Source organism: Pteropus vampyrus, unplaced genomic scaffold (assembly GCF_000151845.1).
Source record: "Pteropus vampyrus isolate Shadow unplaced genomic scaffold, Pvam_2.0 Scaffold10, whole genome shotgun sequence".
NCBI classification, from domain to species: Eukaryota; Metazoa; Chordata; class Mammalia; order Chiroptera; family Pteropodidae; genus Pteropus; species Pteropus vampyrus.
The window spans coordinates 12045266-12065297 of NW_011888791.1; the positions used below are offsets into that span (position 1 = coordinate 12045266).

The following is a 20032-nucleotide window of genomic DNA, read 5'->3' on the forward strand; positions in this document are numbered from 1 at the left end:
TTCAGTGCTTAAAGGGGGAAAGATTTAATTTTGTTGCTATGAACACATTTGCCATTTAATCTAAATTATTTTAATTCTAATACTCAGAACCTTTCTCCACTGTATTTTATTCAAGAGTCAGTCAACAAAATGTTAGTAACCAAAACACGTTTCAATAAAATTTTATGTTTATACATATAAACAATGAAACAGCACCAAGGACATTTGTAAAATTTCATCATACAGTTTTGCATGTGGTAATAGAAAACTTTAAAAAGTTTATCAAAAACAAGGTGAGATTTTCAACAGATACTTCAGATATTCAAATCCATACACAATCTTCTGCATATCAACTTGAGTTGCATAGGCTAAGATGAAGACCTTTCACATAATGTAGAAGATGTGATGCAATTTGCACTTTAATTGGCATTGTACTTCCTCAGACTTGGGCTGCTTTCATCACAAGTATCTTCTATTCCTGAGAGATCAGCTACATCAAGATGGCTCATCAGCTAAATCACGTTGGTCAAAATACCTAGTAAAGAAATAATTGAGTGTATGCTTAAAGATATTAAATGCAACACTACTTACAGTAATAAAAGACTGCAAACAACCCAATCATCTGAGGGGACTGGTTGAATAAACTATGGTACATCTACACAGTAGAAGACTAAACCTTTTACAAAAAAGAAATGAGAAAAATACCTACACTGCTACAGTGTAATTTACAGGATTAAGTGAAAAAAAAGGAACAATGTTATGTTTAGTATGCTACCTCTTGTAAGCCTATGTAGGAATGCAGATATTTGTATTTGCTTAGACTTTTAAAAAGAAACAACAGGATAATCCAAAAATTAATAATGAAATGGATAACTACAGAAGGGAGAAAAGAGGCTAGGGATGATAAAGGTGGATTCTAAAATACTCAAAGTGCAACCTGAATTATAATTTTAACTTTGGAACAATGTAAATGTTTTATGTAATTATAAAACAGGAAAAAAAATACAGAATCATTAATCAAACTCTACCAAATGAATCTTCCCATATATCAAGTTGGTGGCATAGACACACAAGAGAATAATTTCAAATGGTCTTAGACTCAGTGTTCTGATATATGTGCCTAGTGAGATATACCAGGGACAAAAAGAACTGCAAGAAAGTTTTTAAATGATTTCAACATTTTTTACTATCAGTGACACTTAATATTGTTATTCTGAAACTATTATGTGCATACTATAGGATAAAGCCAATTATGTTAATGTTATTGGAAACCAGGCTTTTAGCATAGGAGAAAAGAAATGTAACATTAAAGAAAAATCATGTAATCTTAAATTAGATCTGAAATATCAATTTGAGCTCAAGATTTTATCTTTCTCTTTCTAAAAATACAGTTCCTCGCTCTGTTCACAAAAAAGGCCTAAATGCAACAACCAACCTAACAACAACTAGCTTCTCTAACGTCCAAATTGTGGATACTAAGTATCATTCTCTACTTTAAAAGAAGAACCAGCATCCCCAGGAGAAAAGACTGATTCCAGATTCAGATCCAGATCTAGAAATGTCCAAGATATGTACGAATCATCTTGACATACCAGAAAGTAAGAAAACTATAAAAGACCACTAAGATTATATAACAAAAAGCATAGGAATGAACCTGAGGGGCTCCCACTGGCCAAAGATAGAACAATTTGTGCATCGATAAGATTGCAATGGAGTGAAATGTATCAAATGTTAAAAATCCTAAATTCGAAATGATAATCTCAACCCAGAAACAACTTTATTGGTCATCGCTGGGAACTGCTGGGCCACAAATCATTATTCTAAAAATTAGTAAATAAAGGGGAAGAATTTAGCATGTATCCTGCTTTTTTGGGGGGAGGGGGGATAAACTGTATTTCAGGGCAACCAAATTGTTGAAAGGAAGATATGTTTCACAGAAAAAATTTTAGGTATAGATAAATAGGGAATGATAGAAAAACCAGTATTTTTGAATCCTAATGAAATAATGAATCTAGGCAAGTCATGAATGGGTGACAAACCCAACAGGTAAAAAGTATGGATTTTACTGAGTGCAGTGATCAAATTTATCACCAGTATAAGTGGGACAACTAGATATGTGCCTCTTGAAGTGATATAACAGCACTCATGGAGTCCTGTCAAACAAACACTATAATCAAGCCTTTAGACCTTTCTACCAGTTTATAGAAAATACAGAGGATAGAGGAGCACATTAAACACCACCATGAAGATATAGTTGCCAAAACCAAAATGGGAAATTTTACAAGTCAAAAAATCCAATTTCTTCAACAAATACATGGCAAAGAAAAAAATCCAGGGGGTTGATGGAGAGATGTAAGAAACATATCAAACAAATGCAATGAGTACATCTTACTTGGATCCTGGTTTAAACAAAAGAGATTTTTGGGACAATTAGGGAATATGAAACATATTTCCTAATACCGTCTGCCTCCTAATCCACTGATATAATATTATGCAGGTATGACAGAAGATCCAGTTGTATTGGTTATGATTATTTTTTATCCTAAGTTAGGTAAAAATGGAAAAAAAATTGTAGACTAGAAAAGTATCTGAGATTATAAACTTCACGTAGGAAAATATATAGATTATAGCAAGTTTGAAAAAGTTTGGAAATATTTTATCAACAGAAAATGCCCAATGTTGACTAGGAGATAGCCACTCTCATTACACTTTAGTGGGAACACAGAATGATATGAGCTTTCTGTAAGGCAAAATGGCAGCAAATCAGTTTTAAAAACAGTCATGCGCCAAAATAACAATGTTTTGGTCAACAACACACCGCATATACAATGGTGGTATACCATATAGCCTACGTATGTAGTAGGCTTTATCATCTAGGTTTGTGTAACTACATTCTGATTGATGAAAGTGCCTAAGGATGCATTTCTCAGAACATCACCGTCGTTAAGCTGTGCATGACTCTAATGCCGTTTGACTTATTTCTAGGAATTTACACCTAGGAAATACTGGAGCTATATATATATAAAGATCTTCACTATAGCATTATTATAGAGAAAAACTAAGGGAACTGTGATACATATAATAAATATAATATTATGTTTCCTCGCACCTCAATTTCCTCTACTGTAAAATGGAAACAATACTCTCTACCAACATTAATACTGTTACAAAGCAAAAGCCAAGGATTACTTACCGACTAACCAAGCATATTAATAAATTCAACGCAGGAACCCTCTCATCATCTTTGCTGTCCTAAAAAAAAAGGAAGGAAGCCACATATGGCAGAACTCAAAATGTAGTCTGTTCCACCCTAGTATCTTTGAAATAAATTTCCTTTTAAGAGGAAAACATGAAAATTTTATTAGATGATAGTTAAGAATCACAGGAAAATAGGAAACCTAAAGAAAAATGAGAAAACTAGAGTTAATGATCCCTCAAAAAACATCTAAGATCATTTTTTAAAGAAATATCCCGAATAAGGAAAAGAATTGGGAGTTCTAAAGAGGGTAACAGGAGAATTTTTTTTCCCTAGTTCCAACTACAGCAGCAAAAAATAAGCCTATGTCCTAACTGGACTGTAAAGAAAAAAGTGTATAAAAGTATTTTAAAAAACTTGCAATTGAGGAAGGGTGAAATCCTGACTTCCAGCATAAGACATACCAGAAAATATTCCAGATCGGGGCTCTCGATTATGATGTAAGTAGTTTCTGAACTATACATTTTAGAAAGTTCACTTTAAATATTTGTTAAAATGACAGAACTAAGACACATAGAAAGTAGTCTAAGAGAGTATGAAATTTATTTTTGTACATTTCAAAGAAGTCACAATAACCTATCAAGTAATGTTATAACAGACATGCCATGTATTGATTCAAATGCGGGACACTTGTCCATGATGTTACTATACTCAATTCTTCTATGTGCTAAGCACTATATGGACAAAGCTGAATATGCCATGTTACCTGCTAATAGCACAGAAGATGAAATATCCACACATTAGCTTTAATGAATGGAAAAGTATGTGAAGTGTCTTAAAAAAATTGTAAAGTATACTGGGAAAACAGAGAATGAAGAGCTTCTTTTAAGCTGTTAGTATCATAGAAATGGTAGAATATGATCTGGATTGTGAAAAGCAAATGGTATTTGGATGCAGATTGGAAGTGGCTCTTCTGTAGAGGAAATAAAGTCTAGGAACAAAGCACAGGGAATATTTAGTGAGTAGCAAGTACATTTTGCTTAGAGTATAGGCCATGTCAATTAGTTTGGGCTATATCATGGTTGTTCAATGAATGTATTTTGGAGTAATAGAGAACAAGTATACATTTTGTGGAGGGGAAAGGAGGGATGAAAAAAATTAGAAGTGGGCTTAATCTGGTTTGAAATTAATTTCTATTGTAATGTTGCAGGCATGAGTTGGAGGAAGGGTCTGATTGGAGAAATTCAAAACAATCATTGGGCCAGAGACTGCTAGTTGACCACTCCAGTTTCTTGCCTTCTCTTATTTAGTAACTGAAGCTCCTTTTTAGCTAGGCATACTGCCACTCAGCTAAAAGTGAACATTGCCCAGTTTTTTATGGCCATGTGACTAAATTCTGGCCAGTGAGCTATATAGTCAGATTTACTGTGGAACCCCTGGGAAGGCTCTTTGAAAAAGGGACGGCCTTCTTTTCCTCTTCTTTCCAACTGCCTATAATGAAATACAACGGCAGAAGCTCCAGGAGCCACTTTGGATCATGAGGTAAGCGTGATGGAAGCCACATGTGGCAGAACTCAAAGGCCTGGGTAACAGTTGTCTTAAATCTGATCAGCCTACCTTCACACATTATCTGAGAAAAATTTCCATTTTATTTAAGCTACTGTTATTTTGGGCTTTTCTATTATGTAGCCCAGTCTAATCCTCATAAAATATTCTGTGTTTTCTTAATTGGAATCCTTCTTTATCAACATATCACAACTTACCACTAAGAGCCTCACTTCAGAGCATCTTCTTGCAAGCTGCCGAATCAGTGAATGGGCCTCAGGTAATAAAGGTTTTTCAAGACAAGCCAATAAAGCATAAAGCCATCTTCCCTAAATGGAATTTAAAAAAGTAATAAGTAGGCAGATATTGTACCATATGTTTTAACTTGTTTTTTAAATGTCCAATGTTGTGCCTGGTTATTTGTTATGAATCAATTCACAGAACATTTAATTGTATTATGTTTAGATATAAACAACAAAGGGTCATCTAGACATCCAGGTGATATTTTTTATATCTTCTACCTATAGACACACAGAACATTAGATACTTAAAAATATTCCTATCCCCAAAGAGTTAGTTTCAGAGATTCTTATTACAATTAAAGTCCTAATTCATAGGTAGAAAACTACTTTACGATCTGTATAAATCATTGCAAAAATTAAAATACATTTTTTCTCTGCCTTCTATAGACAGATATGCAAATCATTTTATAATTTTATAACTTTGTCCCTCATATCTATATAAAGGAACTATAGTCTAGATAAAAAGTTTTGATACTTGTATAAATACCATGGCAAGCTAAATTTATCCCCATCCCTTTTTTTAAAGTGGGTTTTTCTTTTCAATTATAAAAGTAGGATATACTTAATGCAGAAAAACTAAAGAATACACAAAGCACAAAGGAAAAATAAATTTGCAATACAATCATCCAGATAAACTTTCTGCTAATTTTTAAAATGTTCATATTTTTCCTATGCAGACACACAGCTTTTAAAAATAAAGTTTCATCACCATAATGATAATATGGTAATATTTGGTATCATCTTTTTTACTTGCAATACATAATATTTCCCATGATGTTAAATTGGATTAACAAGGGATATAAGTTTCAACATGGCGCTTATATAAATACTCTTTAACCAAGCACTTATTATACTTCCCTGTCACTGCTGGTTTATTCTTTCTTTACCCAAATTTTGTGAGAGTATAATGATTGATATTATACTCCTAGAACCCTGTCTAGAGTTAGAACACAATAGGAGCTTAATTAAAATATTTGTATTTGTGGAATGAATGGTCTATTGTGAATTCACCATAATTAACTTAACCAATTTCCTATTGTTGAGGATTTAGGATGTTTAATTTGTTGCTGTTATATAAAAAATAGTGATAAATATGCTTGAACATAAGTTTTAGAGCATCTCTGATTGATTTCTTGGGCTAAATTCCTAGAAATGAAACGGTGGTGTCAAAGGGTTCATAAAAGTTTCTGAGATATAATCACTAAATTGCACCCCAGAAAAGTATTTATCAAATATATTTTCATAAGCAGTGTATATGACTGAGTTTATTTTGAAAAACACATTACTTTGGAGAAACCTGAAGATTATTAGAACTTTAGATAACAATTTACGCAACACAAAAAGTTCATCAAGGAACCACAAATCGGTAAGATTTTTTCTTAAAACAATCTACATCCAGGTTTCTTTTATAAACAGTGAGCAAAATTTTCTTCTACATTAAGAAAACTACTATACGTTTCAACTTGACTCAAGTTTTCAAGCATACATTTACTATGTAAAGCTAGTATTCAGGCATTCAAATGGTCTCTACAATTAGAAGTTGCTTGAACCTCTAGCGACTAAGATGTATCTATGCTGAAAGGTTCTTTTCCTCAAGGTTAGTGAGCACACTGTGACAATAGTAAAAAATAAAGGCGAAATCCAAAACCAAGTAGCCAAAAACCTTCCTTAATAGCTTCACACTTGGATAAAATAAGGCTGTATTTCTCAAAAAACTATCAGACAATACCAAGTAAAGAAATTCTAAAAAAGTCTTTTTCCTTTTGCTAGTTTATGATATTCAAACTTCCTGTGACAGGTTTTTAAACACTAATATTCTTAATATTAGAGTTCTGAAGCTATGGTTACTTAGGGGAATTGAACACTGTTGATTTAAGAGACAGATTATTCAAAATAAGACTCAAAGAATTAACAGGTTAAACTTCAGTAAATCAGTTGGTCAGTGGTTCAGAAACAGTTAATGGTTCCCCTGGCAAGTATAGCTACATTTTTTGGTAATACGCTTTCGCTAATTAATAGGAAAAGCCAGAATTATTACCTCTTGAGTGGATAATCTTTATGTTTTGAAAAAAATCTTACAACAGAGTTAAAAATATTAAAGGAAGAAAAACAGATTAAATAGTGATAAAAGGTCACTATCAGACAGAAAAAAAATTTAAAGTTCAACATCTAGATTCCAATGAATAAGTAGCCTAAGAATATGAACAAAGTTATCTATTGTAGGTATTAGCTAACATACCAAAGCATGTGAAAAATATTGTTTTGCTGACATTGAAAGAAATATAAATTACATTTACTTTGAAGTACTACTATAAATTTGCTAAATTTGAGAAATTCATTATAAAATGTTAGATTGAACCATATGGAATTACTGATAACCAAACGTTTTTTAGCTACAAAAATGGCAATTTCATATGGTTCAAATTAAAGTAGGATTCCAGGGAAGAGAACTAACTTTAAGCAGCCACTGCTGATGCATTATCAACTCATTCATTTCTTCTGGAAAGCAATCTGGCAGAATGTAACAAAGGCTTATAAAACCTTGATCCAATAATTCTACTCTAAATATACCCTAATAAATTAGTAGGAATGTTTACAATTTAGTCATGATTGTAAAATATAAGAAAGAACCCAAACGGTCAATAATGAGAGAATCAAAGTAAACTATGAGATATTAAGACAATGGCAATTATGTGATTATATTATACAGAAATATATAAATGAAATGTGAGCCAGAAAAAAACAGAATATATACATTATTTATAATTATGTAAGACATGTAGGACCACTGAATCAGAAATAGTGATTTTAAATGTTTTTTTCCCTTAAAATGTATATATAGAGATTTAAAAGAAAAAATATATAAAAAAGTAAACTGAAAGTCTAGTGATAAATAATATGGTCATTATACTTATGAAAGAGACTTATCTAAGCCACTTGGTTGAATGGCAGGTTGGCAAACTTATACACTGTACTGCAATGTTAATTTATCTGTTTCTCCCAGTAGACTCTAAGCTTCTGGAAGGCAAAGATTATATCTCTGACATTTTTATTCTCCAAAGCGAGACTTTCTCACTTTTGCAAATATCCTCAACTGCGAATAATATTTATTTCTAAAAATTACAACTAACTTCAGATGATAAAACTTCTTAGAGGATTAAGTAGATAAATTATATAATGCCCACCAAATTTACCCAATTTTGAGGGTGAAAAATGAGCTGTGAATATAAAGCAATAGAATAGAGGGGTAATGTAGCATGGTTGTTAAGAGTAGTCAGATTGCCCAGACATGAGTCTCAGTTCTAGTTAGTTATGCACAATCTGTGTGACCTCAAGCAAGTTACCAAATCTCTATGGATTTCAGTTTCCTTATCTGTAAAATGGAAATAACAATAGTTCATAGGTTATCAGAAGACTCAAGGAATTATTACATATGAAGTCATTAGAATAATGCCTGGCACAAAGTGCTTGCTATTATTGTTGTTATTTATGATATGCTTTTGTGAATTGGATTTCAAGGCCATTTTAGAAAATGCATTTCAAACTTCTTAAGCCAGTGCCACTCAAAATGGGTCTGTGACCTGTTACTGGTCTGCAATGAGATAAACAGCTTGTCCTAGGATAGAAATCAAAATGTTTAGTTGACATTTTTCTCCCCCAAAGCGAGACTTTCTCAATGAAGAAAGTAGTATGTTGATTTACATTCTAGTGTAAATTCCTTATTTCACTGGAAACAAGTATACATAGTTTTACATATAATACATACACTATCTATAAATACTGGAGAGTCATATCTCATATATAAGTAAACATAATTTTGTCTTCATTATGAAAATAAAAAGATGTAATACTACCAATTCTGGGGTAAAGTCTCGTTCTCCAAACCAATTACTCAGGTATTCCAAGACACTAGTTACTGTTGCCTAAAAAAGGGGAGAAGGAAGTAGAAGAACTGATTTAATAATAAAACACTAACCAGTTCAACATGAGTTTTGTTAAGTTTAGTTAGAAAGCAACTCTGTTGTTTAAAATGGCCCCATTCTTTAAACTTCCAGAGAAAACTGTGACTCTATTTAGTAATTTGATCACATAGCTCACTCAGTGAGAAGAGGCTTTTAAGACACATATTCTTGTATACTTTCAAGTACCAATACCTTGGTTTAAATCCTAGGATTTAGTTTGTAACTACTTGAATTAAGTTTATAACTACTTGAAAAATTCCAAGAGCGGTTAAAAAAAGTCTTTGCATAAATTCCTTCAGATTATTTTCATTAAAACAAAGTATAATCTAAAGAGAAAGTTAGCTAGAGAAAGATCTGTTTTAAAACTACAGATAGAATTTATCAATGTTAAAACTGTTCTCTGGCTTTTTCAAATATAGTTGTACACTTGAAAAAACTCTTATTGAATTCAGAATAATTACTACGGTATCTTAATGCAAATGATCAAGTAAGAGAAACTGTCAGCCAGTATATGATTTACAAGAGTATGACTCTTAAAAAAGAGTATTTTCCAAGGGTATCCAATGCTATGTGAAGACAAAACCATCAAAGTTTTTATTTTCTTTAAGTAGAAAGAGTTCCTCGTCCTAAAAGACTGAAGAACCAAAGTCTGTATTTCTTTCCTTTTATCTAAGAAATTTATGTAGTAAAGTTTTCAGGGAGTCAAATGTTACAATAGATTTCTGACTGCACGGGGGGGGTCAGTGTCCTTAATCCCCATGTTGTTCAAGGGTCAAATGTAGTTCATTCTTAATGGAATATGTAGGATACTTGGAACTAGAAATAGCAATCTAACTTTAGTATTTACTTTAAACCCCAGAATGTAAGACATATTACCGATATATATACATTTGAATGGTTTAGCGCCATGATTAAGAGCGTCAGTTCTAGAATTAGAATCCCAGTGTTGCCATTAAAACTTGTTGAAAAACTACCTACATGTTCTTAACCTCTTTGTTTCTTTGTCTCAAAAAAAAGGATATTAATAATAACTCCCTATATAGGGCTGTAGTAAGAATTAAATAAGAACTGATAAAAAGTTTAGGGCAGGGTCTTGCCTAGTAAAAAAATTTAGTAAACATATTCAAATCCTTTCACACACATCACAAACAAAAGAATGCATATATACTTATTATTAGATGGATTTTACCTGATTCATTCTGCTAACAATACTAAGCAAAGGAGGAAAACCAATCTGGAAAAAAAAAAAAAAAGAGATTGAAATGTACAAAATGGTATTATAAGGGCCTTTATTTTTTTCCAAACTGGTGAATTTCTCATTACAGTTATTTAGAAACAAAGAATAAATGAAAACGAAACAAAATTCCTTTGCTGCCATTACAATAAAATATTTTGTGAACTATTACATTGGTAATGCCCAAGAAAATGATATCTTGAACTTTGAATGTGTAAATTTAAAAATAAAGAATAATTTTAGTAATTAAAATGTTAAAGTATAAAAAATTTTAAAATGATACTGATACTATTGGTACTATGACATTAATGTGTGATATTTTTAAAATAAAGCCAACTTTTTCAGGAATAAGATTACTCGAATAGGATTTTTTTCAAGCCCAACCTAATTTAATTTAAAAAAATCTACTTTAGAGTTTAAAGCCAAGAGCCTTGATTATGAAAACAGCATTAACTTTTGAGAAACTTAAGAGAATTTGCATTAAAATCTTGCATCTTTAAATGGTTCTTTCACATGATATATGGTACTTGTACATATTTTGTAATAACAAGATAATACATTTTAATTCTTTATTAAATTAAAACACATTTTTGAAATGTAACATAAAGATTATCCAAAACAACAGGTTGTATGAGAAACAGTGCCAAATTAGCTCCCCTAGAGTTGAATCTACTTTCACGCCCACCACATGTGGAGGAGTGCCTGTTTTCCCAGTCCTTATCAACACAGTATATCAGGCTTTCTTTGCCAATATATTACCTGAAAAATAGCAGCCAGCATAGTTATAAGTTGCATTACTGCAAGTGCATCTTCTTATATAATAATGATTTGTATTTCCTATCTGTGAGACGTCTATACTCTTTTTATTTTAATTAATTAATTAATTAATTTTTAAATTAAGTTTATTGGGATAACATTGGTTAATATAATTATATAATTTTCAGGTGTACATTATAATTTGACATCTGTATATAGTATTGTGTGTTTACCACCCAAAGTCCAGTTTCCTTCAGCTATCATATATTTGATCCCCTTTATCCATTTCACCTTCCCCCTAAGATGTCTATACTCTTTGACTCTTTTTTTTAATTGGATTCTTGGTCTTTTTAGTGATTTTTGGAGCTTTTACCTTTTGGGGAAAAACTGGTTTTAAATAGGAAAAACACAATGTGGTACCACATAGCAAACAGTAAATACCAATTCGACAGAACAGAACAATATAAGGAGTTGGTAGTAATGCAGATGTTTGCAGAGGGTTCCATAAAAACATCTACAAACTTGAGGGCAGGTGAATCCTGAAGGGCAAGGAGTTGTCCCTATCATTTACAGTTAGAATAAAGCCATGTGAATTTTAAATATAACTTCAACATTTCATCTCCAGAACACGCAATTTACTAAGCATTTTTAAGTACCTCTCCAATTGTGTCACGTTTTCCTGTTTTTCTGACTATTCATCACTCAATGTTCAACCCATGCTTAATCATTTAAAGAAACAAAATCTCATCTAACTCTCAAAATTCCTGCACAGCTAAAACACGAGATATGAAGCCAACCTAAAAAAAGTCATAGTACATTGTTTTAGAAACTGGGCTGCCAATTTTTAAGCTAAAGAGCTAATAAACTAAATCGAATTTGCAAACATTTTCTGTAAACAGCCGAACTAAATATTTTAGGCTCTGCAGGACACGCAGATTAGTCACATATTAGTTTGTTCTTTACAATGCTTTAAAAATATAAAAACCATTCTTAGCTAATAAGCTGTACAAAAAAAGGCTGTGGGCTGGATATGGCCTAGGCTATAGTTTGCTGACCCTTTATACTACATGATGCATCAAAATTAGAATACTTTTTGTTTTGTTTATCCATTTATCACCTACTTGTATATAATCAATTCCAGGACTTTCATTCTTAGCTGGTCCAACAGCCCCTTCAGCACATAACCTTTCACCCAAACAAAATTTTTTCCAGCCTTCTTCATCTTCAGATTTTGGCTAAAAGAAAAAAAAATGAATTTACTTATTTCTATGTATTTTTTTAATACTGAACCATGCAAAATGAGGACTCCTCTCTATTACCACTACCTCGATACAAAGATATGATGCCTGTTATGGACGGAATTATATCCTCCCAAAATTCATAATTGAAGCCCTAACCCCCAGGAGCTCAGGATATGACCGTACTTGGAGATAGGGCCTTAAGAGAGGTGATTTAGATAAAATGAGGCTGTGGAGTGGGACTAAATCCAACCTGACTGGTGTCCTTGTAAGAAGAGGAAATTTGAACACATAAAGAGACACTAGGGATGGGCATGCACAGAGGAAAGACTATGTGAGGACACAGTGAGAAGGTGGACATTTGTAAGCCAAAGAGAGAGGCCTCAAGAGAAACCAAACTTACTGCACCTTGATCTTAGACTGCCAGCCTAAAGAACTGTGAGAAAATAGATTACTACTGGTTAAGCTGCCCAGTTTGTGGTATTTTGCTGTGGCAGCCCTAGCGAACTAATATAGTACCCAAGTGGTCACACCATATGTGAGACATATTTAGTTTGGATCACACTTTAATGGACACTGGCAAGCAAGGGTGTGTTTAAAAGAGGATGATAAAGATGGAAATTGGTATGGGAAAAAAAACAGTAAGAATGCTTACAAGAATGAAGGATATTTATTCCAGAGAAGGAGACATGATTACATACTTCACAAATTTAATGGGCTGTCCAGCCAAAGAACAGATTTATTTTACATCACCAGGTGGAAAAAGCAGGACTAGTGGGGGGAAGCATTTAGCTCAATATAACTACCTTAACAAAACAATTTTTATTTATACACATTGTCTTGCACATTACTTTGCAAAGGTATAGTTTTTTTCCCCCTGGGAGGAGAAATAGCTTCCCTTAGATTCTCAGGATACATGAGACTCTTAAAAGGTTAAAATCTATTGTCTAGGAACAATGTATCCACCTTTTCCCATTACTCCATTAGGTCAGAGCCTATTTCTGCTTCAGGTAGCACTGAATATCCTGATTATTAAATATGGTAGGTGCTTAATAAATAATTGGACAAATCAATAAATGTTTATATTTACATAGTTGACATCAGTGTGCTTTTAAATTTTTTCATTTTATTTTCATTTACATTTGCTGTGATGATCCCATGTTATTGTTACATAATATTCCTGTTTTGATGGATCATAATTTATTCAATTATGTTAGGTCACTTTCATTTTTGACAAAATTATATCATCATTGTGTTACTAATGTGGCTTCTTTTTGAATTAATAAGCATATACCCAAAGTCCTCACACCAGCAAGAAAATAATAATATATCTGCCTACGTAACCTCCCTTCTGTGAGGCCACATGGCATCATGAAAGGCTTTAGTCAGACAAACGTCAGTGGCTTCCAGCTATACCTCTTATGAGTTAAATGGTCTTGGGCAAGTGGTATCAGTTCCTCTCATGCTTTACCTACAGCAGAGCTTCCAACTGGTATGGAAAGCATACAGAGAGGCTTATATTGAATCTCTTAGCTGGGAATCTCAGGAAGACTATGCAAGCAGCCTCCTCCATCTACTTCAATGTACCACCATGTAAAAGATGTTAGGAAGCACTGCCCAGAAGCGGCTTCTAAAATCTGAAATCTATGTACTACCTACCTGAACTTGTCAGAAAAATTGTGTGCATAAGTGCATTTTTTTTTTCTCTCTGAAGATAATAAATAGCTTTTATTTAATTCTCGTAAGAATATGACACTCCCTAAAAGGTTAAAAGTATTGCCCTGGAGCACACCTGAAACTAATCACATATTGTATATCAACTATAATTAAAAAATAAATTTTAAAAAAGAGGGAAATGTAAAAAAGCAAAAATTAAAAATCTATCAAAGAAAAAAAGTATTGCCCTGGAACAATGTATCCATCGCTTCCCCAGCTCCCTTTTTATTCAATAGTCCAGATACAGCTACTGAATAGCTTAATATTATATCTAAGCTGATAAAATGTAGGAAATACTACTTTCCAGTATGCATGACAGGCTTCACTAAAATGTCACTGGTATTGGCACCATTCTCTGATCAAGAAAATCCAAAAAGCTTTTATTCGATCTTTTTGTAAATACTGAAAATGCATTTATTTCTTAAAAAGGAAATGTCTAGAAGACCCCTTAAAAACTTATAGAGGCCTGACAATTACCTATCCAAAGTCTCTTAAGATGCTGTGGATTAAAACTGTCACAAAAATAAAAACTTGTATTACTGATTCTATACTTTTCAGCCCACTAATATACCAAAATTGTTACTTTTAATGGTAGATGGGAGACAATGAAAATAATATGGACTAAGTAAGTGAATCTTTAAAGACTGGAAATAGATATGGACTATTTTAAATAGGTACACACTGTACTGCTTAAACAAAGAAACTTACATACCATGGTCACGTTACTATCCAACTGTTGTGATTTCCAGTGACTTCTATGTCTGTTGACACTCTAAAGGAAGAAGAGTTAGACATCGATCTTCAGAGAATGGATACTTGAACCAAGAAATCAACTGCTGCATAACATTCTAACAATCCTAAAACTGGGAAAATATGTTTCAAACTGTATTGTGTCTAATGATTATAATAATTTTGTAATTAATTCATACATATTCTTTTCTTTATTCTTCAGAATCATGAATGTTATTTTTCCAACTACTGTTTAAGAACAGAGATAAATTTGAGAGAGGGAAGAAAATTAATTTGATTAAATGATTAAAGTATATTTACCTGTCGAACAACTGAAAACTGTGCCACTTGCTGCTGTTGCCACTGAAGTGTGGGGGAATACCCTTCAGGAGCAGGTTGGCACCCTGAAAGCTAAGATCAGTTCATAATTGTTAGAATCAATGTTAGTGTTATAACTAGAATCTCATGCCTCTGCAAAGTAGAAGTAAAATCAACATGAACACTGAATAATAAAGTAAATGAGTAAGACTATACAAGAAAAATAAAGTACTTTTTGCTGATGCAGAAAAGAAGGCATTTCATTTTACTATTTATTTCTGAGTTTAAAACGTTAGGAAAAGATCCTTATATAATCACTTTAATAAGAACAATATGGAATGGTTTATAGTTGCAGTTTCTAAGAGATCTAAATGATATGAGCCCTAAAGAAATAATCTAGTACTATCTTTCTATAAAGCAAAACAGTTTGAAACAAAAAGATATATCCCAAATAAAGAATTTTGGTGAAGTAGAATGTCCTCAAATAATTTGACATTTGACTTTAAAAGGTCTGTATCTGTTTCCTAAAACAGCACATAGTTTACAAGTAATCACATATTGCCCTGAAATAAAACTTTGTTAGGTCACTTTTTAAAGCCAGGTATATAACACATCATCTTCCATCAACTAAAAACTTCTGAAAAGAAATTATATGAAACATTAGAGTAACTGCATTAAAATTTCCTAATTATAAACATCAGATAAAGAAATTACTTAGAACATAAAAAGAAAAGGACTTATCACAATTTAAAATTGCTCTCTCATGACCTTAGATTAAATAAACCTCCTCAGAGAGACCTTCTGTGACTAAAGTAGCTCTCTGAAAAAAATAAAGTAGTTCTCCGTGTTGTCATTGTTAATTTTCTTCATAGCAATTGTCATAATGTGTAATCATTTAATTTGCTTGTTTACCCTCTGTCTTCCTCAGGACAATGTAAACTCTACAAGGGTAAGGACTACCCTCTCGTTGTCTTTCCAGTGTTGGCAAAACCGAGCTGCTTAGTAAAAAATGTGCTGGATAAATGAATGAAATTGTTCAAAGTGCGCAAGTTGCTAGAAAAGTGTAAGATATTTAAGTTTATAAGTCTTAAAAAAAACCCAGTAAAAAGCAGAACTGCACTAATACAAATTACAGTAAGATTAAATAATCCAATGATAATTAAGACAACTAGAAAAAGGTTACTTCAAAATAAAGAACAGTATAAGTGGCCTACTTAAAAAATTCTTTAGGATTGGATCATGTCCCTAAAATATGAAGAGCAAATCTCCATGAGTGCCAGGGTTAGTGAAAGCCTCTTAGGGGGCGGTAAATGCCAATTGTTCTTTTGGGAGAAAAAGCAAATGTCTAATTTCGTAGGGGGCAGTCAAATCTTACCTACATCAAAATTGATACTGCTGGATACTATAGGAACAGCCTTGGTCTTTTAATTTATGGGGGTAAAAAAAGTCCCCTGACGGGTAATAAAACTCACGGAAACATTCACACTTTGCTTCCTTTTCAACTTCTTTGGGTCAATTTGCGCTACCACAACATCTGGACATTGAGCTGCTTCGATCCTACAAATAAGTAATAAATGCAAGAAATGTGAAGACTATTGTGCTTTGTTCATGCGTAGTAAAACGAGCTATTTCATTATGAAATCAAAAACAAAGTTCAGAATTGCAACTGAGGTCCTGATAAATATGTTTTTGAAATTATCTGTATTAAAAGCAAGGAAATCTAAGAGCACACATCTTGCCATGGGCAATCAAATTTAATATAATTAAGTTCATAGGAACTCTTCCCACGTAAAGATGTAATCGAGTGATCTTGATCCGACCCGAACGCGCATGAGATTGGGGACGGGGACGGAGGAGGGGCTTTATCACACCTGGGGATCGAACGAGGCACCGTATGCTGTGCCCAGGGCAGGAAAGACGACCAGCCCACCCGCACAGGCCAAATCACTCACTGGACCCGCCTCAAGTATTCCTGAGGCGTCCTCGGAGGTACGGAGGGATCGAAACCCTCTGCCAAATCGCATGGCTCCACTGGCAACAGCCGAGGCATCAACTCCTCCACTGCGGACTCCGCTGGTACCCACGCCATGGTTTCCAGTTCAGGCAGTCCCACGTCTAGGTCACGGCGCAGGCGCACAAGTAGGCACCTTTGGCGCTGAGTTGAACAAGCGGCAGGGTTTACAGGGCGTGATTGCGCATGAGCGACCTTGCTGATTGTCCAAGATTAAAGCTCCGGTGGTATAATGAAGACTGCGACATTAGTTCCTTGCAGAGATGGTTCTGAAGTGTTTGTGCGTGTTCTCTCTTCCACCCTCCGTTCTCGCTTCTAAAAGTAGGGTAATAACTGAGGGTTATTCACCTTTAAGAAATCCTAGTGGTGAGGGATTCTTTAATGTTTTTTAAAATAAATGAGCAATATTACTGTAATGATCATTTACTGACCTCTAAATTTTTAGACCCCTGGCGGACAGGTCACATATAGTTCCTCATTTAACTTTTACAACTTTCTGAAGTAGGTGGTGTTATCCCAGTTTTGTAAGGGAGGAAATCGACCGAAAGAGGGGTTAAGTTTTACAATTGTGACGTTGTCCCAAAGGAAAGAACCAATTCCCCAGATTTATCTGACGCCAAATGAATGAAAAATTAATTTTCCAGAGGAAAATCTGGTGCTTGGCTACTTTAAAGATCACTATATTTATCTGAAACAAATTACTCTTAGAGTAGTCATCGCTTTTCTTTTTTTTATCAGAAAGCTCTCTTTCCTTAAATATAAGTAGTGCAAAGGATTAAGCTAATGGCAACACCCAGAAGTCGCCATTATTAATCTTAGGGTGAGTACTATTATCTCCATTTACAGGTGAGCAAACAAGGCAGAAATGGTTTAAGTAACTTTTTCTGGGTCAAAAATTGCAAGAAACAATGAAAGTATTGTATCTCAATCTTTGTAAACAAGCTCTGAGTGAATACAGTTGTCATATTTCTTACGTTTATGTTTATTACGGCTTTTTTTTTTAAGCACTGCCTCTAGCAATTGATTTAGAAATCAGAATGCAACTTACTCAATTGAAGATAAAATGAGGACAAGAACTTAAGAATTAATGTGTTTGAATGGTGACTAAACTTTGAAAGACTGCCTCGCTATGATCAAAATAGAAGTTATTTGGTTGAAAAATGTTACCGATTTTGGAAGGAACAGACTTAAAGAGAGGAGTATGGAGAAATTCTCCCATCCTCAAACGTTTTGGTAATAACAAATTTTAAAAAGTAAGCAGTAACTTTATTTCTGGATTTTCTTTTACTTTTCTTGGGGGAAACTAACTTATTAGCAATTTACCCTCATTTTTCTGTAAAAAAAGAACTGGTAATTACCAACAACCAATGGAACAATGCTTACCACTGGACTCTGTATAAATATGTGGCAGAACTACACATGAATGAAGAAAGGAGAGGAATAGCAGAATGAACAAAGGTTATTCTGGGAAATAAATTATTTTCCAAAGGAAGAAGTAATAAAGACCACGAATGTTTCTGAAATAGTTCTAAAATTTTTAAATACACAGACGTGAATTTTTTCAGGAGAGAAGAAAGTAAATAAAAAATTTATAAGAGTTGCTTTCTGCTACTTCAAAACTAAGCTGACTTAAAAATTACTAACGAGTTTTGGAACATTTTAATATGGTTATGCATTGGAAATTGCACTAGTATTTTTGATAGTTTTAGTAAGACATGAAAAGTAGCTACATTTAGTTGATGAAGTTATTTTGAAAAAAAAAAAGCTTAATTTTTGGAAAGTTGAACTTCTAAAACAATGATAACTATTTCATTAACTTCTCCTTGGAAAGAACCATTCCTAAGATTCTGAGCTACTTCTCATGCCCCGTTTTCAAAGATTTCCAGTTACTTCTCAGTTTACAATGGAAAGATTTTTGTATTTCAATATTTCTTACATTGGTGATTGGTTATAGGAGTTACATGAGGATTGTGAGAACAGAACAATCAGCCGTTTATTGATGATGACATCTCTTAAGTCATCCTTGCAGAGCTGAATGCAAAATTTGTCCCTTGGTTTTATATGCCCTTTAATCAGCTCAGTTATTCTCAGATGTTAGTGTGTATAAGAATTATCTGGAAGAAATTATTTAAAATCAGACTCTGAGTCCTATAACTCTCTCTTCCAGAGAGGTCTGATTCTGTTGATTGGTTATGGGGCTCTAAAACTGACATTTTAAGAACCATTCTAAGAGAGAAACTCAGTCCATTCATTTTATTCTTTCCCTCCCTGTTTTTTAAGATCTATTGCCCTAGAATTTCTTCTGTCTTATCTTACTTTTTCTCAATTCCTTTTCTTTGGCCACAATATAAAATTTCACTTGCCTCTTTCTGCTATTAAACTCTAATTAATTAAACTATCCAGTTAATATTTATCAGTTTTCTATTATGTGTCAGGCACTGTGGTAGGCATTGGGAATTACAATGGTGAGCAACTTCTCTCATGGTGCTTACAGCTTGGTGGACAGAGAGATGTTAAACAAACAGTGATACAAATCTATTTTTAGTGTTAACTGTGATAAGTGCTATTAAGGGAGTTGGGATGGAGAGGAGCCTTTCAGTATAGAAATAAATGAAGACCCAAGAATGAAAACAAGCAATGCTATTTATTCAGAGCTTGCTATAAGAAAGGAATCAGCCAATGCTACTTGCATTTTGGCAAAGACTCAAAGACAGGAAGAGGAATAGGAAAGCTTTATACTGAAAAAAAAAAAAAGGGAAGGCTTCAGGTATGCCCTTGTTAGAGGCTCTTGGCATGGGGATGCTGTAGGAGAACTGCTATAGAAGTAAAATTACTTCTCCACCCTCTTAGGGTCTCTGGCTGGGCCTAAGAATTAAAGTGACATAAGATGGATTAACAGGAGAAAAGCATACACATTTTATTTAGTAATTTTTACATGTACATGGTGGGTTCATAAGAAAAATCAAGACCTAAAGAAGTTAAGGCCCAAAACTTATATACTAGGTAGGATGAAGAATAGTAAATTGTGAAAATGTAACAAGACAAA

At 33.3% G+C, this 20032-nt stretch overlaps 1 protein-coding gene and 1 long non-coding RNA gene across 4 annotated transcripts; one reads left to right on the top strand and one right to left on the bottom strand.

Moving 5' to 3' along the window:
• Positions 1 to 88: 88 nt before the first annotated feature.
• On the bottom strand, positions 89 to 17136 carry GEMIN2 (gem nuclear organelle associated protein 2). Of its 3 annotated transcripts, XM_011376384.2 has the most exons (10): positions 16928 to 17136; positions 16448 to 16532; positions 14979 to 15068; positions 14641 to 14700; positions 12096 to 12209; positions 10174 to 10218; positions 8877 to 8945; positions 4939 to 5049; positions 3173 to 3231; positions 89 to 514 (listed from the first exon to the last, which is right to left on the bottom strand). In XM_011376384.2, exons 1-10 carry the CDS (start codon positions 17062 to 17064, stop codon positions 475 to 477), a joined length of 810 nt encoding a protein of 269 aa, XP_011374686.1. In that variant the 5' UTR covers positions 17065 to 17136; the 3' UTR covers positions 89 to 474. The 3 variants fall into 3 exon arrangements, with proteins under 3 accessions (XP_011374686.1, XP_023377963.1, XP_023377966.1); XM_023522195.1 differs by lacking the exon at positions 16448 to 16532 and having other exon boundaries at positions 16847 to 17120; XM_023522198.1 differs by lacking the exon at positions 16448 to 16532 and having other exon boundaries at positions 16928 to 17118.
• Positions 17137 to 17140: 4 nt separating this feature from the next.
• LOC111730815 lies at positions 17141 to 18239 on the top strand. Its single transcript, XR_002776826.1, has 2 exons — positions 17141 to 17806; positions 17992 to 18239. It is a non-coding gene; the product is annotated as an uncharacterized LOC111730815 (long non-coding RNA).
• Positions 18240 to 20032: the final 1793 nt, after the last annotated feature.